This window comes from Lemur catta, chromosome Y (genome assembly GCF_020740605.2).
Source record: "Lemur catta isolate mLemCat1 chromosome Y, mLemCat1.pri, whole genome shotgun sequence".
Classification (NCBI taxonomy): domain Eukaryota; kingdom Metazoa; phylum Chordata; class Mammalia; order Primates; family Lemuridae; genus Lemur; species Lemur catta.
In genome coordinates this window covers 2,996,548-3,022,894 of record NC_059156.1, presented here as the reverse complement: position 1 = coordinate 3,022,894, position 26,347 = coordinate 2,996,548, and the positions used below count along the sequence as shown (strand labels likewise).

The window sequence follows — 26,347 nt, the reverse complement described above, 5'->3', positions numbered from 1 at the left end:
GGCAAGAGGAACCCATGTGTACCACGCCCTCGCAGGCTGTTCCGTATTGCACGCTCTCCCCCTCGACCCCCCCCACCTCTCCACCCTACCCCCAACCCCGTCAATTCCTTTCCAGATTCTGGAGCCATATGTCACCATCAGTTTCCAACTGTCTGGAACAAAATGATCTAATGACCCTTTATCAGTGTGGTTTTGGGCACACTCGTGCAGACTTTCCGACGCAAAATAAAGCAAGATCCTTAATGAACAAAGACAGGCGCGATTGCCAAGGCGATGAATTAGTTTGTGCGTTACCTGCGGGATCACACAAGTACAGTAGTTACAATTAATGGATTTAATTTCAAATGCAAGGGCTTCCGTATAGAAGTGCTAAAGCAGTCCATCTTGGCATCCTTGTTACTCTTTAATCATAATTGACGCACCTGGGCAAGATGTCAGCTGCGTCCAGCTTCACACAGGTGTCAGTCCCCTCCCGCTTCCCACTCCGCCGGCGCTCGCCAGTGATAGGCAACATGGTTTTGATGAAACCCAAATTTTTTAGGGTTATGAGAAGTCATTAATTATTTGGCACCATCTAGATTTCATTTGCTTCATCCTTAATGAAAGCTGACAGCTTTATATTTTTAGGTGTAAAACATGGGATTTAGTTTTAAATGCTTCCTGTCCTGCTCGAGGCCGGAGCCTCCCCATCCTTCCTTTGTTGCTGCCTCTGAACTTTGCTCAGTCCCCTAGTATCTATCTGTAGTCCTTTCCCCTTCAAACGAATGGGTCATCTGTCTTCCCTGCGGAAACTCCCCACTAACCCAGCACAATGGTCTCAGTCCAGAAGTGGGCTGGGCGTGGGGGGGGACTATGATTGCCCCAGGACATACAGAGCTGTGGACTGAAGCCCTCCGGTTCAGAAAAGGAGCACGGCCTTCCAGCCGTCCCCCTGCTGCCTGTGCCAGGGTCTGGGGTAATGAGCAGCTTAGTCGTCAGTGGGAAAAGACGGAGCCTTCTGTGGGGCCACCGCTATAACCTCGAGGCCGGCCGAGACATCCACCAAGGCTCCCCGAGCTGGGCGACTGACCCAGGCTAGGAAGCCACCCTCCCCAGGTCAAGGTCACAAGCTGGGCTCTGAGCTGACACCTCCTCGTTTTCCTCTGAGACAGAAGGCTGCTGAGGCAGTGGGACTTGGAAGTGATGTGGGCAATTTCGCAGATGCGCTGTGTCTCAGGACAGGGACCCCCGTGTACATTTGAGCTAAGTCCTGCGCTTAAACACACTCCCAGGTCAAAGGACAGTGGCTGCCCTCGCTAGTCGTTTCATGCTCTGATCTGGAAAGAGGACTTGCGTTTTTTATGACAATCAGATTTGGGGGGCAGGAGGGGTGGCGCTGAACAAGGAAAACTCGCACTTGGTAAAGCTCCGCAAATACCCATTTTCTTACCCTGGACACTGTAAAGCCACCTACCAAAGCCACAAATGTAGTCACCACAGTTCATTGGCTTGTTATTTCCCTGGTAGATATGCAGGTGATAGGTAGAGAGCACATATAGGACTGAAAAGCAAAGGAAAATACTTTCAAAGAAAACCAGCTTTCCCTGTGGCTACGTAGAAAAAATGGAAATGAAGAATTAAAGCAATTATTTGTGTCGTTAGGCAGATATCACTGGGACTGAGGAAGGAGCCTTAGGCCCACAGCCCTCACGCCTGACCCTGACTGGGTGTACTGCCCGAGTGGGGTGTGGGCCAAAAATGCCGCTCTCTCCTCCTCCTACCATCCCTCCATCCAACCGCATGGATCCCGCAATGCCTGTGAGGCCCTCAAGCACAGGGACGTGCTTTTGAACTAAGGTAGTGGTCTCTCCAAGTTCTCAGTAAAAACACAAAACACTTTGGTAACAGGATTGCTGTACGTAGTCACCATGACACCAAGGGTTCTCCACCCTGGTTGGCACCAGTGACGTTTGGACCACATGATTCTTCACTGCGGAGGGAGGTTGCCCTGGTTTCTACCCAGCAGATGCCACCAGCAGGCCCACTGTCTCCCCAGCTGTAATAATCAAAAATGTCTCTGAATATTCCCTGGGGGACAAAACACCCCCCGTTGAGAACCTCTGCACCACACTGACCTCTCAGTAACGACACCATCTGATTACCCTTGGGACATCCGAGGAACCAGGACGTAGATAAACTGTGTGGGAACAGAGAGGACCAGGTGACAGAAAGCCCAGGTTCCAGCTTCAGGGGGCGAGTGAAAGAGCCACCTGGCCTGAGAAGGGACCCTCAAGTGCGGGTACACCTGAGGACAGAGGCCACCAGCGCAGGGGGAGTTCTACGAGTACCTCATTCCTCCTTTTTACTGCCTTTATCCAGCGTGAGTGCAGTCATCAGCTGTGTGACGCTGTCTCAGTCAACACTAGACTATGTGCACCATGGTGGTCCCATGAGATTATGAAGGAGCTGAAGTTTCGGCTGCCCGGCGACATCGGGGTGGAGCGCATTGGTCACGTGTTCGTGTGACACTGGTGCAAACACAGCTACTGCACTGCCTGTCCCATAAAAACCTAGCACAATTACGTACGGTGCATGACGCCTGGCGATGATAATAAACAATTATGTTACTGGTTTATGGATTTGCTACACTGTACTTTTTATTGTTATTTTGGAGTGTGCCCCTCCTACTGAGAAAAAAAGTGAACTGTAAAACAGCCCCAGGCAGGCCTTTCGGGAGGTTTCCAGAAGAAGGCGTTGTCATCACAGGAGATGACAGCTCCATGCGTGTCATTGTGCCTGGACCTTCCAGAGGGACAAGGGGTGGAGGTGAAGACAGTGATATAGACTATCCTGGCCCTGTGGGCCTAGGCTAATGTGTGTGTGTGTGTGTCTTAGTTTTTAGCAAAAAAATTTAAAAAGTTGAAAAAAAAACATTTAAAAACAAAAAGAGGCTTCTATAAGAAGGATATAAAGAAAGAAAATGCTTTTGTATAGCAGTACAGTGTGTTTTAAACTGTTATTACAAGAGTAAAAGAGTTAAAAAAATAAAATTTATAAAGTGAAAAAGTTACAGGAAGCTAAGGCTAATTTATTATTGAAGAAAGAAAAACATTTTTCATGAATTCAGTGCAGTCCACGGTAGGGCCCAGCGACCAGGCCGCACGTTCACCGTTGCTCGCTCGCTCGCCAGAGCAGCTTCCAGTCCTGCCAGCAGAGGCCCTGCACCCTTGTTCACCTTTTACACCTGCTTTCCCGTGCTTTGTCTATGTGTAGATACACGCACACGCCCTCCCCGGCACACCTGCGCACAGCACTCAGGACAGCAGCACCCTGCGCAGGTCTGCAGCCAGAGCCCCCACGCAGCCCAGGTGCGCAGCAGGCGCCACCCGTCAGGAGTGCACGTGCACGCTAGGACGCTCACACCACGACGAAATCGCCAACCACACAGAAGGTGTCTCCGTCGTTCATCGGCACAGGACTACATTAGGAAATCCAGGGCGGCCGGGCGGGCAGGTCCCTGGGAAACAAGGATAGAAGTACACGCCTGGTTTCGAGACGCGCAGCCTAACGGACAACGAAGGCAGGACTGTGACCACAGGGTTGGAACCGCGGTGCGCAGGGAACCACCAAAGAAAATCAAGAAGGTTAAATGATCTCTTCTCCTGCTGGGGCTGCCACCGCTGTGGACCATCCCAGCTGTGTCGCTGAAGTTTTCTGGGCTATAATTTTACGTCAACTTTTTTAAAAAAGCATTAATAAAATTTTCCCAGATTTTTTTTTTTTTTTTTTTTTTTTTTTTTTGGTGAACGGAAGTTGGACACGGAGGCAGAGATCCAGGTCAGCAGCTCGCAGACGGAGCAGCAGCTGCCTCTGGCCAGGCTGTGTGAGCTGCTTTCTTTTCCAGACTCCCAGAGCGACCTTTAGTGACTTGTAGAAAGGACTTACTAAGTATGTAAGCTGCTTCCTAAAGTCAGGGAGTAGGTTTACCTGGAGGATTGAGGACTACAGCTGTGAATAAAATCATTCTGACTCTCTGCAGAGGCTGGCGGCTTAACAAAGACATTATTTCGTACCTCCTGCATTTGGTGGCCTATTTTGCTGACTGCGATTGTCAAAAAATAAACGTGATAGTTCCTGAGTCTAGTGACCCCTGGAAAAGGGGGGCTTTCCTGTCCTTTTCTCCCTGTGACCCCAAGTGTTGGATGTTGCCTGGTGTCTGGACCCTGGCTTCGTGTGGATTAAACACCTTCCTGTGCTGTCAGCTTCCCGGAGACATTCGTTTTGGCCCAGTGTGAGGCGACTGGAGGAAGGTCCCAGAATAGTCGAAAACACTCAGTCTGAGTCTCCCCGGCCTCTGGGAGGCTGCTCACCATTGCCCCGATTAGGTATGGAAAAAAGAAATATTTCTTTAATGCTTAGGACACTAGCTCCCTGCATTATACTTTTAGTTTACCAGAGAACACCTAATGAAAACAATAACCACCAAAATCTGCTCGAGGAAAGAAAGCATTTGAGGCAGGGCCTGGCTGTGTCAGTGTGTCAGAGCACAGGCCTCTGTGATCCACGGAAGAGGAAGTGAGCTGGTTCTCTCTTGGCCCCAGTTTGTTTTTGGATGCTACTGGGCTACCGAGTTCGCAGCACGAGGACGAGGCCTTATTACGATGACGCCATGGCCAGGTCTGCTGGTTAGCACAGGGAGGCCCAGCCTGGCTAGATCATGTGGCCATTCACATCCTGTCCTGGACCAAATGACTGGAGGAGAAAAAGTGGAGAAAGTAGTTCTGTCTGGGGGCTGTTGCACTGCATTTGCAATGACCTTGTGACTCTCAGCACGAATATGCACATATTGGCTTTCAACCTGTAATTTGCTGCTAATGGAATACAAAAACTTAGCAATCTTTTTTTTTTTTTTTTTCTGAGACAGAGTCTCGTTTTGTTGCCCGGGCTAGAGTGAGTGCCGTGGCGTCAGCCTAGCTCACAGCAACCTCAAACTCCTGGGCTTAAGCAATCCTACTGCCTCAGCCCCCTGAGTAGCTGGGACTACAGGCATGCGCCACCATGTCTGGCTAATTTTTTCTGTATATATTTTTAGGTGGCCAGATCATTTATTTTTGTTTTTAGTAGAGACGGGTTCTCGCTCTTGCTCAGGCTGGAAAACTTAGCAATCTTGACCGAAGACAAAATTCACACTTCAGTATTGGAGAAGCACAAACTCATTGTTAAATCACAGAAGAAAATCCAAGGGGATATAGAAAAACACACACGTGGTGAAGAAGTGGCTAGATGATGTGTCAGGGTGGCGAGAGAAGTGCAGAGACCCCAGATGGTCTGCACTGGCACTTTTTGCCCCCAGGGAGCAACAACAGCAGAGTTCACAGGGAAAACCAGCCGGCACGTGGGTCACGCCTGTAATCCTGCACTCCGGGAGGCTGAGGTGGGAGGATCGCTTGAGGTCAGGAATTCCAGAGCAGCCTGGGCAATAGCAAGACCCTATATCTACTAAAAATAGAAAAAAACCACTGTGCATAGTGTCACATGCCTGTAGTCCCACCTACTTGGGAGGCTGAGGCAGGAGGATCACTTGAGGCCAGGAGTTCGAGGCTGCAGTGAGCTATGATGACGCCACTGCACTCCAGCAGGGATAAGAGAGTGAGACTCTGTCTAAAAAAAGAAAAAGAGAGAGAGAGAACACACGTAGAAGAAGGTGCTGCTTTCCACGTATCAACACCAGGACCAAGCCGTCCTTAAGCACCCCTCGCAGTTGCAGAAGCCATACATGCACTCATCTTGAATCGCACGTGAAAGCTCTCCTGTGTTTAGGCAGTTATGCCACTCTGGCTGTGAAAGTGATGTGCATGTAGGAAAAGCCTCTTACAACACTTGTGAAAACAATTCAACCTATCTTGTGCAGAGTGGAAAATTTTCCAGCAATTGTCCAAAATTCCCCACAGATGAGGCTTTTGGCCTCACCTATATTCCCTACTAATGTTATTGAAACCCATTTCTACTTCATACAGATGTTTTTTGCAACAGTAGAGTTTTTCTCCCACAAACAAAAGGCTAGAGCAACCTGAAAATACTATTTCTTTACATATATATACATATATATATATATATATATATATATATAAAAATATAATAGTTATAAAAACCTAAAAGCCTCAAGAAAAAAGATTGAGCATAAATTTCAAGGAACTCTAGCTTCAAAATTTACCATAGGCCACAGGTGAGCCAAATCTAAGGCACAGATGGTGGGTTTTTAAAAATCTGTACACTGTTTTGTTTTTATGTATTTTAATGGCTTAAAGCCTTAGGGGATTATTTTTCTCAAAGAGCAGATCTTAAGGATATGTAAAGTGTTTGCCTTCAGCATCAGACTGCCACATGTTTCTAAGGATGATCAATGAGAAAAGGATTCTCAGTCACTGGAGAACTTGGGTTTCTCCATGTATATATTCTTCTCATTCCAAGGCTTTCTCACGGTATTTTCAACCTATTATTTTTCTCTTTACTTGGAATTTTCTTGTACATCTTAAAGATTAGGGTTCCCTGAGAGCTATTCTACACTCACGTCTTTAGAAAAGAGTTTTTATCCATCATGAGTTTTCTTGTGATACCAAAAGGATAAGGGTTTACTGAACACTTCCCACAGACGTGGCACTTACAGGGTTTTTTTGCAGTGTGCAATTGCTTGTGTACAGCAAGATTCCACTTCATACTGCACACTTCCCACACGGACCACATTCACAGGGTTTCTGTGCAGTGAGAGTTCCCATATGTGTTCTAAAGGACACATTTCTCCAAAGGCTTTGCCACACTCCACACTCACTACATTTAAAGGGTTTCTTTTCAATCTTTCTTTCTTTTTTTCTTTTTTTGGAGACAGAGTCTCACAATATCCCCTGGACTGGAGTGCAGTGGTATCATCATAGCTCACTGCAACCTCAAACTCCTGGGCTCAAGGCTCAAGGCTCAAGCCTGGGCTCCTGCCTCAGGCTTCCAAGCAGCTGGGACAATAGGCACACGCCACCATGCCCAGCTAACTTTTCTATTTTTAGTAGAGATAGGGTCTCGCTCTTGCTCAGGCTGGTCTTGAACTCCTGATCTCAGGCAGTCCTCCCTCCTCGGCCTCTTAGAGTGCTAGGATTACAGGTGTGAACCACCATGCCCAGCCAAAGGTGTCTTTTCCATGGTGTGATTTTTCTTGTCTCCTATTAGATAAGAGACGGCTGAAGGCTTTCCTACATTCCTTATATTCACATTGTTTCACTCTCATGTGAATTTTCTTCTTCTATTTAAGAAAATACTTCACTCTCAAGGCTTTCCCACACATATCACATGCAAAGGGTTTTCCTCCGGTGTCAACTATCACATGTTCTTTAGTACCTGAGCAACCCCTGAAGGTGTTCCCACAGCCAGTGCACTGACAGGGTTTCTCTCCAGCACGAATTTTCTCATGCACAATAAGACTAGATCTCATTCTAAAAGTTTTCCCACACTGATGACACTTTGTACAGTGTTTTATTTCCCCTAATTTTAATTTTTAAAATGCTCACATTTTCAGAAAACTAAACAAATATTACAATGAATATTTGTATATCCTCCACCTAGACTCACTATGTGTTAATATTTTGCCAAATTTGCATCCCTCTTGCCATTTATATTTAGGTAGATGTGTGCAGTCATGTGTGTGTATGTAGGTATAGGTGTTTGTATGTATATAGGGGTGGGTGTGAATGTGTGTGTGTATGTATATGTAGGTGCGAGTGTGTATGTATATGTGGGTGTGGGTGTGCACGCGCATATATACATGTAGGTGTGGTGTGCATGTGTGTATATATGTAGGTGTTGGTGTGTATGTGTATATATGTATGTACGTGTGGGCATGGATGTGTGTATATATGTAGGGTGGATGAGTGTGTATACATGTTGTGCATGTACACATACATGTGGTGTGGGCGTGGATAGGTAGTTTTTTGGCTGAACTATTTGAATGTGAGTGCGCACATCATGACTTTTCACCCCTAAATCCTGTCCGCATCCCCTAAAACAAGGGCCTCTCACGTCGCCACACCCCCATTATCACACGAAGGCAAACAGGCAATTCCACAATGCCATGTAATGCACCACCACCCACATTCACATTTCCCCAGCTATCACCTAACCGTCATTTAAAGCTGACTTTTTAAAAGTCCCCGATCCACTCAAGGTTCATACGTTGCAACTGGGTGTCACTCTGGTCTCCTTCATAGGAGAATGGCCTCATGTTTGGTTATTTTCCAGGCGCTGAATTGTTGGGAGGCCAGGCTGGGTCTCTGGCCCCCTTGTCCTGCTGGGATGCCATTGTGGGTATGACAGAGGTGATGTTGTCGCCAGATCATTTCCATGCCACATGTGAGGGGTGGACATGCTTGCTCCTGCCCCCAGGGCTCCCACCCTCATCTGGGAGCAAGCCCATTTCTCTCTTCACACCCCGCCTGCACCCAGGTGTCGGATGCAGGGAGCGCTTCAACCCAGCCCCTCCAAGTCTGGCCTGGGCAGGAGGACCTCAGTGGCCTGCTGGTGACCCGGCCGGGTCCAGCCCTGAAGCCGACCCCCCGGGGGGACCGACGGGGCTGCAAGGGGGTGTCAGGAGGCTCCAGGCCTTGTGGCCCTGCACCTGCGGCTTCCCAGAAAAGCCATGGATTCCACCAGAACTCCCAGAAACATCAAAAAAAGTGCAACTCTAATTTATACGCATAATGCCACATTTTCTAAACATTTTTGCACATACTCTCTAAATTTCAAAAACAACATCTGAGGAAAGCAATATTATTTTCACTTTGCTGACGGGAAAACTTCAGGGAGGTGAAAGGGACTTTTCAAAGGCTGACAGCAACAGGCACAAGGGCAGTGATAACCTGGGTGTCTGGACACAGGCAACATTCACTGAACCCCCTCGTGTGACCCCCACCAACACAGACGAGAGGAAGATCCTTCTGGCTCCCTCTAGCTGGCCCAAGACCTGTGTTAATGGCCACTTGGCACAGGCAGCAGCAGCTCGTGCTGGCGGATCTGAAAGTGCAACTGTAACGCAATGAGGTCACCTCTTCAACTGTCAAAACCATGTCTGATTTCTTAGGAGACTACTGAAGTTTACAGAAGATCCGTATATTTGACTATGTTAATCAGCCGCTGTCTTGTTTTAGGAGGGTAGGTGGGCTTAGCGGTGTATTTATGCAAATGTTGACACTCTTAGGTTAGTCGAATTTCATCAAAATATGTCAACTAATTTCAAAGGGGTCAAATAGAGAAATTCCAAATTGCTGAATAACCTGGTTTAAAAAAGCAGCTTCTTTATTCAGTTGTTGCTGGTGGAGGTAGTTGACAAAAGAACAGCCCCTGCTCGGAGGAGCTTGAGTTCCAGTCCAAGACGGCCCCATGGACAGGCGCCCATGGGCCGCACAGGCAAGGGCAGCGGGGCCCTGTGCTCAGATGGGAGCCAGGCCCACTGGGGGCCTCCAGGGCCTGAAGGCAACAGCTCTGGGATTTTGTCAGGAGGGGGGATGGTTAACTTGCAAGTAGCCCTGAGAGGTGGCATGTTTCACACTTTAGTCATCTGTCGTGACCTCACCAGGAAGGAGAGAAGCGTGGGGTGAGGCAGCCCATGCCTCACGCCCCTGCCCTGAGGCTGTCCTGCACATGGCCAACGTCCAAGCCTATGTTTAGAAAGAAATATTATACAAAGGAGCTATTCCCAAAGCTTTCCTGATTATAAAAATGTTAACCTTAGATGCCATTTGGGGTCAGGCTCAGTACATTTGTTTAAATACATATGGCCTTTGTTCAAGGAGAACATGGCATTCACGGACGTGAAGCAGAACACTGCGAAAGAACGTGGGTACAAAAACAGCCGCAGAACGGTTACTCCTCACCCTGCATTCTGCCTCTTTTTTTTTTTTTTGAGACAGAGTCTCACTCTGTTGCCTGGGCTAGAGTGCCGTGGCGTCTGCCTAGCAACCTCAAACTCCTGGGCTCAAGCAATCCTCCTGCCTCAGCCTCCCGAGTAGCTGGGACTACAGGCATGTGCCACCATGCCCGGCTAAGTTTTTTTCTCTCTGTATATTTTTTAGCTGTCCTAATCATTTCTTTCTATTTTTCTTTAGTAGAGACAGGGTCTCACTCTTGCTCAGGCTGGTCTCGAACTCCTGACCTCGAGCGATCCTCCCGCCTCGGCCTCCCAGAGTGCTGGGATTACAGGCGTGAGCCACCGCGCCCAGCCTGCATTCTGTCTCTTAAGGAAAGAGAAAAGAACACTTTCCCAGTGTTTGGGCTATAAATTTTGTGATAAATAGGGCACCTATTAAATTATCTCTATGTGATATTAAAGTGATTAGGTTTGCAAACAAAAAAAAAAAAAAAAATCATTAGCTAAAACCTGCTCCAGCCAAGGCAGTGGCCCAGTTTCCACGCATTTCCACCCGACGCCCGGGCGGGCGCGGAGGCTCCGGCAGAGTTGGCTTCCAGGCGCTGCTGTGATTCTCAATTAGGTGGAAAGTTTAGGAGCAACAAAGATTATGGGAGGAATGTAGCTTCGTCAGTCATTTTCCTGTGGGGACACTGGCAATTTGCACAGTTTTAGCACTCTGAAGGTCAAGATTCAAAACCAAGTAATTTATGACCACTGATTTAGAGATTAACATTGTGCCAATTAATCAATTACTCAATGTGAAGAACTGACAATTAATTGACATTTCAGTTCCAACCTGGCAAAGCTTTTTGATTTCCACAGTGAATAATAGGAAATCTGCAGATTGAAAGGTTATAAAGATTTCTTCCAAGCTCAAAAAGAAAAAGAATAAAAAAGGATATATAAGAACAACCATTCACAAAATATTAACATGGGAAGTGTATGCCACATTGCTTTACTAGCGAGGAAATCAATTTCACTGAAAAACTGAGCTTACACTTTATAAAAGTGAGGACCTTGTCCTATTGGTGACTTATGGGTGTTTGCCCCATTTTATTCTTTAAGCAAAGTTGATTCTCTTAATAGGTGCTCATGAATTTATAAAACTCCTTATTGCCAAGAGCACTGAAGCCGAGCACTCCACAACATTCAATCTGTAGATTAACTGATCTACAAACAAGGGCTTTTTTACAGGGGCTCACGTGCCACTGTTCAGACACCCCCTTCTGAGCAGCTCTGCTGGTGTTCACGGGGTCAGGGCCAAACCCAAGGTTGCAACAACCACATTCTAACTGCTCCCTTTGGGTCGAGTGGCTTGCCTGGGAGGAAGAGGTCTGAGAGCTCAGCTAAGCCACAAGCAAGGGGGCAACGCCAAAGGGTTGGACAAGAACACACGGTGCCAACAGACACCTGGAGTCTCAGCAGACAGGCAGAGTACGTTCCAGAAGGTGATGTGAGAAAGGGAGGAGCAGGGAAACACGTGAGACTTAGAAAAGATCTCTGCTCTCTCCTCCAACTCCTGGACTCACTTTCAGTGCCTGGTGGCCCTTGTTCCCGAGCTTGCCTGGAAACGGCTCTCTGACCTGTGTGTCCCTGACCTCGATCTCCCCAGTGTGTCCTGCACATCCCTCCTCAGCCCAGACTCACTCCTACTCCTTATCAGAAAGAATGGAGCCCAGCCGCTCCCAAGACAAAGTCAGCAGGTCAGGGCCTGGAACCACCAGGCGCAGCACGCCTCTCCCCACCCTCCTCCCCCCACGGCCCGGGGTGTGCTCCTCAGGAACACAAGCAGAGGAGTGAAAACTAGCCCAGCTTCTGCCCCAGGAAACTGTAATCTTGGAACCACAACCAAATGGCATTCAGTTTCCAAGAGCCCAGTGAAGTGCAAAGGGACCAGTGACTCCAATGCAGGGAAAAACTAAGTTCTTGATAAAAATAGCTAGAAAATAAAACTACAAAAGACAATTTTACAATGTGTACAGGAGTTAACAGAGACTGTCTCCCGTTCTTGCAGCACTTACCTGACAAGTGCAGTTACTCAAGTCCAATACCCCATCTTCCCCTCAAGACACTCTTTTTAAAGGCTCTCTCATTTCCTCTGATCAGCTACAAAAAGCAAGCCAAGTTCCTGCAGGGAAGGAAGGAAGGAAATCAGGAAGTTTGCAGAATATGTTCCCTGTTAGGCCGGCGCAGCTCTGGACATAAAAGCACCCACTACCACTCTCTGGAGTCTGCTTTCCTCACCCTCACCATCCACCTAGTCTACAGGCTTTGCTTCCAGATGCGTCAGCCTCTGGTGGAGGCAGAAATGGAGGGCGTGAGCCTCCCTCCCCAACAGTCAGGACAGGAAGCCGAGGCTGAGAAAGAGAGAGCCTCCCAGTCCAACTCAAGGCCAGGGACACAGAGGTCAGAGCCACTGCCAAGGAAGTGCAGCACAGTGTGACCAGGACTGGAGGAACCGAGGAGGACGAAACTCACGCTGTTGGCCTGTGAGGAAGGATGCAGAGAGGAGGCCGGCTCTGGCCAGAGTGGCCCATGGGGGACCACTGCACTCGTCCAGCCCACTCTCTGATGACTGCCCATATCCGTGAGGAATGCTGCAAATAATAGAAAGTGCCGCAAATAATAGAAAGCCTGCACAATGGGGGCTTCAACACCTGGAGACCCTTTGCGTCATGCTACACAAAGTCTCCATGTAGGTGACCATGGCCAGTGCAGCAGCTCAAAAAGACCACCAGAGACTCTGGCCCTTTCTCTCTGCCTCGCCCTCCCTGGCACAGGAGCTTCCATCCTCATGCGTCTCACCCGCTGGGCTCACAGTGCAGGCTAACTGTCCAGGAGTTACATCTGCCCTGGCTCCGGGAAAGAAGAAGAGGGGAGGGATGAAGGAGTGCTTCCCCTGTCAGCTCATGGAGCTTTCCCAAACATCACGCCCATACTTCTACCAGCTCCCATTGGTCAAAACTGTGTCACATGGTCACCTGAACAGTTTCCAGATACCACCACTGTACTTACACCAGCTCCCATTGGTCAGAACTGTGTCACAGGGCCACCTGAATAGTTCCCAGACATCACCACTGTACTTCTGCCAGGATCCCATTGGTCAGAACCGTGTCACATGGCCACCTGAACAGTTGTTTCCAGACATCACCACTCTTCCTCTAGTCACATCTCGTTGGTCAGAACTGTGTCATATGGCCACCTGAACAGTTCCCAGGCATCACCACTGTACTTCTGCTCATATCCCACCGGTTAGAACTGTGTCACATGGCCGCCACTGCTGCAAGTGTCTTTGAAGAGGTGGTGTTTTAGTTGGACACATTTCCCCTCCTCCAAAATCAGAGTTCTTTTAGTGAGGAAGAGCTTCGGCCTTGGGTGCAACATCTGACTATAATTTCAGACCCTGCAGTGCTAGAGAGTTTGGTAAAAGCTTGGGTGAATGGTGGGAAGGGACAATGAGGTACTGGAGGGGTAAATACGTTAGGTATAGCCACAGGCTTTGCTGCTCAGGGAGTCAAATATCTCAGTCATGCCCACGACAGAGTGTGACCTGGAAATTATAAGCCTCCACGTGGACATTCAGCTTCTAGACCAAATTGTTCTTTTAGCAAATTACAGATGAAGGCCAATTGCACCATTTCTCTGAACTAGCAAACCAATTTATTTGAGAGGCTAAGAGTCCAAAAATGAAATCTGTCATTCCAAGTTCTCTTTCAGCTCTCTCTCCAAGCAAGGCAAGGGGGAGGTATGGATGTGATGCACCCCCACTAAACATTTGCATCCAGCCCACCCGAGAAGATGGAGAGCCAAGGAGCATTAGCATTTAAGCAGCCCGTTAATGTCTGGGAACCTAAACAGTCATAGAACAGCAAGGAAGTAGCTCTTCAAATGTTGCTGGAGAATGTCCATGAAGAGGATATAATGAAAAGGGCTGCCCAAATGTGCAAGAATAATATAGTTAATGTGTTACTTCTTTTATTATTTTATCATCTTTCATTAATTGCTGGCAGCCTGCCCGCAGGAGTTGGTTCTACGGAAAGGGCTTTTAGTTAAATAATGTCTTAAATGAAACGACCACTTAGAACCTGCGAACAAGGTTGAACCAAGGTTCACTTGACTTCAGTAAATCTTGTGTGAAGGGGGTACAGGGAGGGAAGAAGGGGATTCATTCTGGGATAGTCTAGCAGTGCAAGTGCTTAGACACCCCAGACCTGTTCAGAACTGACTCCTTCAAATTTTTAAACACAAAGGTGTGATTTTTTTTTTAAAAAGGCCTCTTCTATCATCTGCCACTGCTAACCTGCTATGTGACCTTGGACAAGTGACTTTCAATCTCTGAGCCTCAATTTCCTCCTCCACTGCAGCTCACTCAGTAAAGACTTTTCCTGATATCAAGCTAATTACCTAATGATTTAAAGGTCATCAGGTAATTGTTAATTAATGAGGAGGGTGATGAAGTTGGGGAGGTGTAACCCCAAACCCAAAGAAGGCCCCAGAACACAGATGTAGGCTGCTCAGGACTACTCCAAGGCTCCCAAACACTCACCGATGCTCCTCTCCTTAGAGCCTCAAACTTCCCAGCATCCTCACCATATTCCCCATGCCTCTCTGTAGACGGCAGAATGCCATGGTGCTGGGCATGCCCCAGTGCTGAGACATTCCTGTCTCTCTGGCTTGTTTTAATCCATCAGCCTCCTCTTCTCATTGGTGTGGAAAAAATAGGAAAATACTGCCAACTCCTAATTCAGCACCTTGACACTCCCCTCTTTTCACATTTTTCTGATTTCATTTCATTCAAGGCAAGTATTTATGAAGCATCTACTGTGAGCTTCATACCATGAGGGAAACTGGAGAAGGCAGCAGCTGGAGAGATGCATGCAAGTGTCAAGAGCCTGTCGTTAAGGCCAAAGCAATGGGATGGAGGTGGGAAAACGTTAGCTTGTCAAGAGCTAGATGCCACAGCACTGAGTGACCATGTGGACAAGGAGGTGGAGTGACAGGAAGGAGCTGAAGATGCTCCTAGAACTGAGTTTGTTCAGCTTGACCTCTGGGTCTGCAGGACATTTCCACTTGAGTATAATTCCATTAATACCCCAAATCACCGAGTCCAAACTGAATGAATCAACTTTCCCCCAAAACTGTCTTTCAGATATTCTGATCTCTTTGAATGGCACTACAGTTTTCTCATCTGCCAGCCTTGTGTGTGCTTCTTGCTCCCTAGCCCTCTATACAATCCCCTCTCTCCATCTAGGCACAACACTGCTGGACTATAAGCTGGTGTAATGCCTGACATCACGGAGGTTTGATGCAAGTAAATGCTCCACCATGGTTTTCATGGTTGGAATTTAACTGGAATGATTTGAATCCTTCCTTGGTTAAACTCTTCCAACAAAAAAAGACCAGGACTGGATGGCTTCACTGCTGAATTCTACCAAACTTTCATAGAGGAACAAACGCCAACTTCTTCCTAACTATTCCAAAAAACCTTAAGATGAGGAAATTCTTCCTAACTCATTCTATAAGGCCAGCATTACTCTGATACAAAAACCAGACAAGGACACAACAATGACAAAAAGAAAACTATAGGCCAATATCCCTAATGAAAAAAGACACAAAACTTTTGAACAAAAATACAATACTAGCAAACAGAATCCAAAAGCACATCACAAGGATTATATACCATGATCAAGTGGGATGTATCTATGGGAAGCAATGATGGTTTGACATATGCAAATCAATAAATGTGATATATGGCATTAACAGAATGAAGGACAAAAACCATATGATCACCTCACTACACACAGAAATGGCATTTGATAAAATTCAATATCCCTTCAGGATAAAAGCTCTCAATAAATTAGGCATAGAACAAATGTACCTCAACACAATATGGCCACGTATGACTAACCCACAGCTAACATCATACTGAACAGGGAAAAGCTGAAAGCCTTTCCTCTAAGAACTGGAACAAGACAAAGATGCCCACTTTCACCATTTTTTATTCAACATAGTACCAGAAGTCCTAGCCAGAGCAGTTAGGCAAGAGAAAGAAAGAAAGGACATCTAAATTGGAAAAGAGGAAGTCAAATTGTCCCTTTTTGTAGATGAAATGATCTTACATACAGAAAACCTAGGGACTCTACCAAAAAACTCTTAGCAGTGATAAATGAATTCAGTAATGTTGCAGGATACAAAATTAACATATAAAAATCAATAGTTTCTACACGCTAATAACAAACTAGCAAAAGAAATCAAGACAGCAACCCCAATAACAATAGCTACCCCAAAATACCTAGAAATAAATTTAACCAAGGAGGTGAAAGACCTTTACGATAAAAACTACAAAACACTGATGAAAGAAATTGAAGAGGACACACACAAAAAGGAAAGACATCCCATGTTCATGGATTGGAAGAATTAACACTGTTAAAATGACCATATTACCCAAAGTTATCTCCTGATTCAATGCAATCTCTATCAAAATACCAATAGCATTCTTCACATAAATTGGGGGAAAAAAATCCTAAAATTTGTATGGAACCACAAAAGATCCCAAATGGCTAAAGTGATCCTGAACAAAAAGAACAAAGCTGGAATTATCATACTATCTGACTTCAAAACCTACTACACAGTTAGAGTAACAAAAACAGCACGGTACTGGTATAAAAATAGACACACAGACCAATGGAACAGAATAAGGAACCCAGAAATAGTAATAAATCTATGTATTTACAGCCACTGATTTTCGACAGTCACCAAGAATATACAGTAGGGAAAGGGCAGCCTCTTCAATAAATGGTGCTGGGAAAACTGTATATCCATATACAGAAGAATGAAACTAGAACCCATATATAAAAATTAACTCAAAATGTGTTTAAGACTTAAGTATGAGACCCCAAACTATAAAACTACTACAAGAAACCATAGAAATGATTCAGGACATTGGCCTGGGCACAGATTTTATGGGTGAGACTTCAAAAGCACAGGAAACAAAACAAAAATGTACAAATGGGATTATAACAAACTAAGAAGCTTCTGCACAGCAAAGGAAATGATCAGCTGAAGAGAATCTGTAGAATGGGAGAAAATATTTCCAAACTATTCATCTGATGAGGGATTAATATCCAGAATATAGAAGGAACTCAACAACAACAAACAATCTGATGAAAAAATGAGCACAGCACGTGAATAGACATTTCACAAAAGAAGACATACCAATAGCCAACAGGTGCATGGAAAGGATGCTCAACATCGAGAATCATCAGGGAAACGCAAATCAAAACCACAGTGAGACATCGTCTCGCTCCGGTTACCAAAAAGACAGAAAATAACCAACGCTGAAGAGGATGCGGAGAAAAGGGAACCCTTCTACACTGTTGACGGGAACGTAAATTAGTGCAGCCAATATGGAAAACAGTATAGAAGTTCCTCAAAACACTAAAAATAGAACCACCATATGATCCAGCAATCCTACTGCTGGGTATTTGTCCAAAAGAAAGAGATCGGTCTGTTGAAGAGACACCTGGGCTCCCACACTCACTGCAGCATATTCACAGCAGCCAGCAGATAGAATCAGCCTAAGCATCCAGCAATGACAAACGGGTAAAGAAAATGTGGCACGTACCCAACACCAGTCAGCCTTAAAAAGGGAGATCATGCGCGAGCAACACGGATTGCACTGCAGGACATTATACATAGTGAAATAAGCAAGGAACCAAAAGTTAAACATTGCACCTTTGTACTTACCTGTGGGACTAAGGAAGTTGCCCTCACGGGAGTAGAGTATAATTGAGGTTATCAGAGGCTGGAAAAAGCAGGGCAGGGGATGATAAGGAGAGGCTGCTTAATGGATACAAAATTACGGCTAGATGGGACGAATGTGTTCCAGGGTCCCATAGCACTGTCTGGTGACGACAACTAACAGTCATTTCTTGTGTATGTTCAGATCTCTAGGAGAGAGGATTGTAAATGTTCCCAGCACAAAGAAATGACCAATGTTTCAGGTGATAGATATGCTAATTACCCTGATTTGATTATTGCACCTTGTAGACATGTACTGAAATATTACTCTCTACACCGCAAATAGGATATTATCTATCAATTTAAAAATTAAAAAAAAATCCTCTTTAATCCACACTTCTCACCACTGCCCAGCCTCCCCACGGTGCAGTCTCACATTTGTGGCCCCTGCTCAGGAACAGTGTCAGAAAAATAAGATTCTCGCTCAGCCCAACTTCAAATCCACCTTAGTCCCACCCAAACTGGCCTTTCACCTGCAACTTCTCACGCAACCATCGCCAAACTCTGCCTGACATAAACACATCCCGCACAATCCCATAAGACTTACTTAGAACTCGTATTTGCAAGTAATAGAAACCAACTGGAACCAGCTTTTTTTTTTTTTTTTTTTTTTTTTTTTAAAGCATGGTGGTAGAGGTTCAGTTTTGCAAGATGCAAAGAGTTTAGTGGATGGACGTGGTAGTGATGGCTGCAGAACAATGTGAATGGACTTATGCCCCTGAACTGCACACTTAAAAATGGACAAGTTGGTAAATTTAATGTCATCTATACTTTAACACCATTTTGAAAAAAAAGCAGGGTAGAATGTAGTGCAGTGACAAAGGCTACAGTACTGTTTGGGTTAGCTAAGGGGAGAGAGATGCATCTCAGCAGGGATGAAACCCGGAGTGCAAACACCCGGCACTCCCTATGCCCCATTTCTTTTCCTGCTCTGGGGCAGATTCTCTCTCTTCTCTTTGCAAACAAGCTTTTCCTGCCCCGGGGTTCACACAACACAGCACGGTTTGGGCGGTGGCCGTTGGCACAGGCTCACGGGCTCAGCCCATGAGGAGACTGCAGTGCCCCTGAGTCCCAACACCAGGTCCCCAAAGCAGAGTCTGCTTGGCCTGCACTGGGCCAGGGGTCCACGCATCCCCAAGTCAGCCATACACACAGACGTGGCTCCTGGGGTCCCTCTGTGACCCTGTTTTCAGAGAGACAGCAGGTCTCAGTGAAGGGAAATTATAAAAAGGGAAGACAGTCCAAAGGGGTTTACACCTCGCCTGAGTTTGAACTCAGGGAAGGCTTTCCCGCAGGAAGCAGTGTTTAGCCTAAGATATGAAAAAGGAAGAGGCATTATCTGAGCAGAAAGAGAGAAGAGAGAGAATTCTGGCTGGGGGCTGGTTTGCTCAGAGGCCCGAGATGGTGTGTAAGTGAAGAATGGATTTGACTGCAAGGAAGAGAAAGTTCAGAATAACAGTAGCTTCTGCCTCTGATTTGAGAGGCTGATTGAGCTCAGGCCATCACGTGTCCCTTCCGGAAAGGGAGAGGAGGCAACAGGACACACCCCTCCCCACCAAGTGTCTTCTCAGAGACTGCAGACAGCCCTCCACAGACCCAGGATGATCCCAGAGGGCTGGAAGCGGTCGTCTTTCTTCCTCTTGGTGGCTCAATATCCAGCTAAGAATCAGGGATTCTACTACTAAAGATTCTTTAGAGGGGACAGATGTTGGCGAGGACATAGAAGTCTGGAACACAGAGAGGCGAGAGCATTGCTCTCCGGGACCTGGGACAGCACAGCAGGAGTGCAAAGACTGAGGGGAGAGACCTGACTGGGTAGGGAGGGTTGGCCAGACATATTTTTTTTGGTTACTGTTTATTTATTATTGACCAGGAATCAAGCTTATTTTTAAAATAACTTACAATTTTGCAGTCATTATAGATTCATAGGAAGTTGCAAAGAAACACGTAGGGAGCTCCCATGCCCTCTCCACCCAGCCTCCCCCAATGGTAAATTCTTACACAACTACAGTACATTAAAACCAGGAAACTGACATTGGTACCATCCACAGCTCTTGTTGAGATTTTACCAGTTACACACGCACTCCTGTGCATGTGTTTGTGTGTGCACGTGTGTGTGTGTGTGTGTGTGTAGCTCTATGAGATTTTATCACACACGCAACTTTGCAGAACCGCCACAATCAAGTCACTTCACTGGACCACCGCTGCAGGGCTCCCTTGCACAGCCCCCACACTCCCGCCCTCTCCCCATCCTTAACCCCTTGCAACCACTCATCGGACAATTGTGTTAACTCATGAATGCGGTATGTTTCCTTTTGAGATTTGCTTTTACACGCAACATAATTTCTCTGAGGTTCATCCAAGTTGTTCAGATCAATGGCTCATGCCTTTCTGCAGCTGAATACCGTTGCCTGGTACAGACGGACCATAGTTTATTTAACCATTCACCCATTGAAGGACATCTGGGTAGTTTCCAGTTTGGGGCTATGACAAACAAAGCTGCCACGAACATTTATGTGCACATTTCTATGTGAAAATATGTTTTCATGTCTCAGGGATCTATGGCCAAGAGTGCAATGGCTGGGTCACATGCCAAGTCCATTTTTAGTCTTAACAGGAATTACCAGGCTATTCCACAGCAGCCGCACCAGTTCACATTCCCACCAGCCACGCACGACTGACCCAGGTTCTCTGCACCCTCGCCAGCATTTGGTGTTACCACGAGTTCTTGTTTTAGCCGTTCTGACAGGTGTGTAGTGAGAGGTCACTATGGTTGTCATTTGCATATCTCCCATGGGTGATGATGTTGAACAGCCTTCATGTGCTTATTTGTCACCTGCACATCCAACACGGAACGGTTTGGAAATATACACACATCAACGTGAGGCCTGCGTGCCCCCACCCCATGATGCCCGCCCTGTGGGAGCCTGGAGTTTTCTCTCTGGAGAAACTGACCTGAAGGGGCTTCTCACAGCAGGACACCGGGGACAGGAGGAGGAGGGAGCGTAGGTGAGTCCCACAGCAGGGCAGCAGCGGGCTGTGCCACCTTCCACCTGTCGCCCAGGTGCGAGGGGGACAGACATCGGCTGCTGTGTAATGAGCCATCCCAAAATGTACTGCCACTTTACTTTTGTTTATTGTATCTATTTTTTATTGAGAGAAAACATACATACATAATTTGTCATCTTTACCACTTTTAAGTGTACAGTCAATGGTAATAAATACATTTACGTTCTTTTCCCCTTCATCCTCTCCCCCCAAAGTGTCACGGTTTAAAACAACAACAATCAACCATTTTCCTTGCAAATCTGTCATTTGTGAAGGACTCAGTGGCGAGAGCTCATTTCTCCTTCACATGATGTCACCGGGCCGAGTGATGGGGCTGCAGGACCTGCTTCCAGAACGGCTCATGCACGTGGCTGCTGGCGGTGCGGTCTGGGCAGCCGGCCAGGGCCGGCACCTCCCACGTGGCCTCTCCGTGGGGCCGCTTGGGCTTCCCCACAGCACGGCGTGGGCTCCATGGGCAGGAGTTCCAAGAAGCTGAGGGCGGAAGCCATGAGACTTTCTATGACGCAGCCTTGGAAGTCTCAGAAGTCACTTCTACCATGTTCTACTGGCCAACGAAGGCACTGAGGCCAGCAGAGGTTCCAGGGAAGAGAGATCAGATCCACCTCTCGGTGGGAGGAGTAGAAGGATTCGTAGCCATCTTATCTACCACACACTGACCTTTCACTGGTTTCTAGCGCCTCATCTTCACATGTGCGCTGACAGCCGAGGACCACAGACGTGAGGACAGCCTCTAACGTGAAGACAGAGATAAAGAGAATAAAATGATAATGAAGAAAAGAAACTGTAAAGAAAATAACACGGGACAGAGGAAAACAAGAAAAAGGAAAGAAAAGGAGGTAAGGGATGGGAAGGGGGAAGAATGGGAAGGGAGAAGGGAAGAATGAGAAAGGGGAAGGGACGGGAAGGGGGAAGGGGGAAAGGGGAAGGGAGAAGGTGTTGAGCCTAAGAATACTGATTTATAGAAATGCCCCCTGTATTTTTAGAGACAAGATTTTACTTCGGAAGTCAAGCAAGGCTTTGCCCTAAAGGAAAATATAGACATGTTAGTTCGTATATCAAAAGCTGCCTGGCCTCAGGAGGGCTTCTCATTGGTCAGTAACAACAGCATTCAAAGTGACAGTTGTAAGCTGGCCCTTATGAAAGGCCCTGTTCTCACCTGTTTTGAAAGACAAAGCAGGTCTTGCCTAGAGCCATAGGTTGCCAGAGCTGATCAACAAAGACAGGCCTCCCAGGGAGGATAGCTGATTATGAAATATGCTGAGAGCTGATTAAACAGATATATTGCCCGAGCTGGGCCCAGACGAACCATGCGTTTAAAATAAGCAAAATAAGGCACAACTCATGTTGACTTCTGAAATCTGTTTTAGATCAAAACAACCAGAGCCACGATGTCTCTGTTTTTGCTAAAGTAATAGCCATATCATAAACCTAGAAGTTTACCCTACGAAGATTTAACGCATTGTTTACCTAGGTAGAGTTAGTTGAATGATCTGTAGTAGCCTGGTAGATGCCTTTTGATCCTGAACCAAACTGTCTATCATTGTGTAAAGGACAACAGGAGCCTGTATCTGCCCTATAAAGTACCTATGTAAAAGTTCAGTCTTTGTTACATTTTCCGTAGGAAAGATGTAATCTTCTGGATACTCTCCTTGTCTGTCCTCATAAACCTTTACTTTATAAACCATATCTTTGGCTCTGCGTATTATTTTTTATTCTGTTTCCTACTATTTTTTCATCCTTTGCAACGACCCCTGCCTGAGAGACCAGACCGGAAACACCCTTTGCAGGGAGTGTAGCTAACTCCCCGCAGGAAGGGAAGGGGGAAGGGAAGGAAAGGGGGAAAGGAAGGGAAGGGAAGGAAAAAGCAAAGGAAAGGAAGTGTGATTAAGCAAGCCTATATAATTAATGTTTTCAGAGAAGCAAAAGAGCATACGGAAGCATGAGACAGCAGAACAGAATGCTATTTTACTTAGTAAAAGGAAGGGAACAGCTTGCAAATAAGAAAGTGCTCTTAGATGTTGATAATACAAAAGGCTGAATAAAAAACTCAGAAAGGTTGGAAAAGAAAATTGAAGAAATCTCCTAGAAAACAAGTATGAAAAGACAAGGAGATGCAGAAGGAGAAAAAAATAAGGAAAGTAGAGGATCAATCCCAAAGGTCAAATGTTAGAGTAGGAAGAGTTCTAGAAAGGGGAGGAGAAGAAATGGAGAGGAAGACATCACCAGTGAATACCAGCACACGTCCCAGTCTCAAGGATGAGAATTTCTGGATTGAAAGGGATTGATGAGCACGTGGCACAATTAATTTTCTAAAATAGACTGTGTTTTTAGAGCAGTTATAAGTTTGCAGCAACGTGCAGCAGGGGGCGCCAGCCGCTGTCCCCACTTGGGCACAGCCTCCCCACCCCCAGCCGTCAAGCGCGATTCATTTTTAAACAAAACTTCTCACTAAAGTGTTTGCAGTACCCGCCACACTGCTGTGGACAGCTGTGGTCTGCGCAATCTCGTTGCTGGCTAGAGTTTCACTGTAGGACTGCGTCACGTTTCATTGGTCCATTGGTTGCCAAATGATGCCGGATTTGTCTGCTATGCCAGTGGTTTTGGATTTGATTCACGTGCACAGGAAGTCACCAAAGTGTTTGTGGTTGTTGAAACATCATGCTGACTTTGGGAAATGGATTGGGGAGAGCCAAAATAAATAGAGGGACCAGCAAGCTACGGCCCACGCTTGGAAGGCACTGCCTGGACCAGGGAGCCTATGCCAGGGAGCCAGGTGAGCAGATTCAGGGGCTGCGTGGACAGGAGACCCTGTCCTTCATGGTGATGGTCACAGGTGCAGCTTGAGCGAGGAAACGTCACTCTGGTACAGCGGCACAGGCACCGCCTGCTGCTGCTTTCCCAGAGGAGGAGCAGGTCTGGGATAAGGACGAGAGTCTAGTTTTGGACATGCTGGATTCAAGTCGCCAAGCAGAGCTGTCAATGAGTAGTTGCAAGTTTTCAGTCTCGGATAAGGACGAGAGTCTAGTTTTGGACATGCTGGATTCAAGTCGCCAAGCAGAGCTGTCAATGAGTAGTTGCAAGTTTTCAGTCTAAAGTCGTAAAGGGAAGTTGTGGGGACAGATGCAGACTGGACGGTTAGAACCACCAAATTAGATTAGTTGTGCAGGAAGACAGTTCAGAATGAGAAGAGAGCAGAGCCCAGGCCTTGGGCAAAGCCCACGTTTAATAAATACACAGAGACCAGCAAGCCGTTGTGGAAGTCCAGGCAGGCACTGCCAACAGCTGAGACAAAGCAGGTGGGATGAAGAGAAATATTAGGTGGGAGACTCTGTGTGCCTCGGTGATGGCTGGACGTACAGACTGCGCGGGGACTCCACAGGGCCAGACGCACAGGGATCAGCAGAGGACCCAGACCAGGATCCTGTGCGCCATCCTGCAGGTGCCCCGATCCTGGAATGGGGCAGCACAAGTAACCCGCCATTTCCTCATCAAGCTTGAGAACTTAGGGTTATCCCTCACCTTCAATTAGTTACCCCCTCAAGTCCTTTTTGGAAGTGGGTGGATGATAAAAGCATATGTAAACAAAAATACACACACACTCATAACAAAATAAGGAGGTGACACTCATGCCACTTACAATATTTATTTCTGTAACTGGTTACATTTCCTCATCACCTTTCCAAGGAGCACATGTGATGCTTTATCAGGGCCAATCTGAGATAAACTTCAGCTGCTCAGCCTTAAGAGTGGCAGATGGAAGTCAAATTAGCATTGTTTGCCTGCATCAGTTAGGAGCCTAATGAGAGATTCTTGCATTTGAACTTTATTTCCCTTTACACTAGAGGACTTTAATATGCTTCAGACACATGAGCTCTCTGGGCCTCCAGAGAGCTTGGAGCTTGGAGAGGCAGGGGCATCCTCATGTTGTACTAGTGTCTGTTTGGCCTTTGCCAGCTCTGTGCTCTTCATTCCACTGTAAGACGCCAGGAGACCTAAGAAATGGGAATATGAGCACACCCTGTCCCTTCTTGCCACATTTTTGGAGTAGAGCCCAAGTGAGTTTCACAGTCTCCTTCCATTAAGACCTGACTATCTTTGTTTAGTGTAGGGGGCACCAGTTACATTACTGTGGGCCTTTGTATTGTCAATGGAAAAAAAAAGCCAAACTCTGCAAAATAATTTTAAAGAGAGTTATTCTGAGCCAAACTTGAGGACCATGACCCGGACCCATGCCCAAGAAGCCTTGAGCAAGTGGACTCGGTGTGGCCAGGTCACAGTTTGGTTTTATACATTTCAGGGAGGCAGGGGATCCAAGTAAAGTCATCAATCAACACAGGGGAGGCATACAGTGGTTTGGTCCAAAAAGGTGGGCCACCTCGAGAAGTGGGGGCAGGGTGAGGGGTGGCTTACAGGTTGTAGATTGGTTTAAAAATTCCTTGGCTTGGTTTTTGTTTTTTTTCTGAGGCAGTGTCTCACTCTGTTTTCCGGGCTAGAGTGCCGTGGCATCAGCCTAGCTCACAGCAACCTCAAACTCCTGGGCTTAAGCGATCCTCCTGCCTCAGGCTCCCCAGTAGCTGGGACTACAAGGCATTTGCGCCACCATGCCCGGCTAATTTTTTTCTGTATATACTTTTAGCTGTCCAGATAATTTCTTTCTATTTTTTTTTGTAGAGATGGGGGTCTCGCTCTTGCTCAGGCTGGTCTCGAACTCCTGACCTCCAGCGATCCTCCTGCCTCAGCCTCCCAGAGTGCTAGGATTACAGGCGTGAGCCACCGTGCCCGGTCCTTGACTTGTGATTGGTTAAAGACATAAAACTTTGTCTAAAGGCTTGGAATGTTCATCAGAGACAAGCCACCTGACATATATTCCCGGTGTAAATTGAGGACCTGCAGGTGTGCCTTGCATAGCCTTAGGCCTGTTAATGAGTTACGAAGGATGACTCCAAGAAGGGACGGGGGCATGAGGAGGCACGTCTGACCTCTCTCCTTGTGGCAGGTGATTTAGTTTTAGGACATTCCCTTGGCCAAGAGGGGGGTCCATTCAGTCAGCTAGCTGGTGGGGGGGATGAGCCTTAAGATTTTATTTTAGTTCACAATATGAAAGTGTTTTGAGGAGAAGGGATGGAGGGAGAGTGGAAGAAGTGGAGCTGTAAGTTCCAGCTGAAACTACATAACCAGTTACAGAAACAAGGACTGTAACTGTCTTGAGTGTCACCTCCTTATTTTGTTGTGTATCTACCTGAACTCTCTTGTTTTCTTCCTTCTCTTAGCCCCATATGATACAAGATAGTATTTAAGTTATGAGATGGATGTGAAGGTGAAAAATAAAAATGTCGCTCAAGGATTTTACCTCGTCTCAGAAAGGCTGTTTGTTGTACCCAGGACTAGTTTTGTCATTCCAGGTGGAACTATGACTTTGTTATCATCTGCACTTGGACATGAAGCATGGTTACAGATGGTTATGGGTGCCAAGTTCACAAGGAGTGGACTTGGCATAATTTGTCAACCTGGTCAGGCCACAGTACCCAGATACTGGGTCAAACATTATTC

The 26,347-nt window shown here is 46.6% G+C and overlaps 2 protein-coding genes across 3 annotated transcripts in view; both read right to left on the bottom strand.

The window, feature by feature from the left end:
• The window catches only part of LOC123629050 (F-box-like/WD repeat-containing protein TBL1X), a 1,209,717-nt gene that overhangs the window by 985,507 nt on the left and 197,863 nt on the right, over positions 1 to 26,347 (bottom strand). The gene's annotated exons all lie outside the window — the stretch shown is intronic.
• The window catches only part of LOC123629053 (40S ribosomal protein S4, Y-like), a 30,733-nt gene continuing 25,277 nt past the window's right edge, over positions 20,892 to 26,347 (bottom strand). The window contains exon 7 of the mRNA XM_045538987.1: positions 20,892 to 21,527. Coding sequence (XP_045394943.1) covers positions 21,468 to 21,527 — 60 coding nt within the window. The 3' untranslated portion in view covers positions 20,892 to 21,467. The remainder of the gene's footprint in view (positions 21,528 to 26,347) is intronic.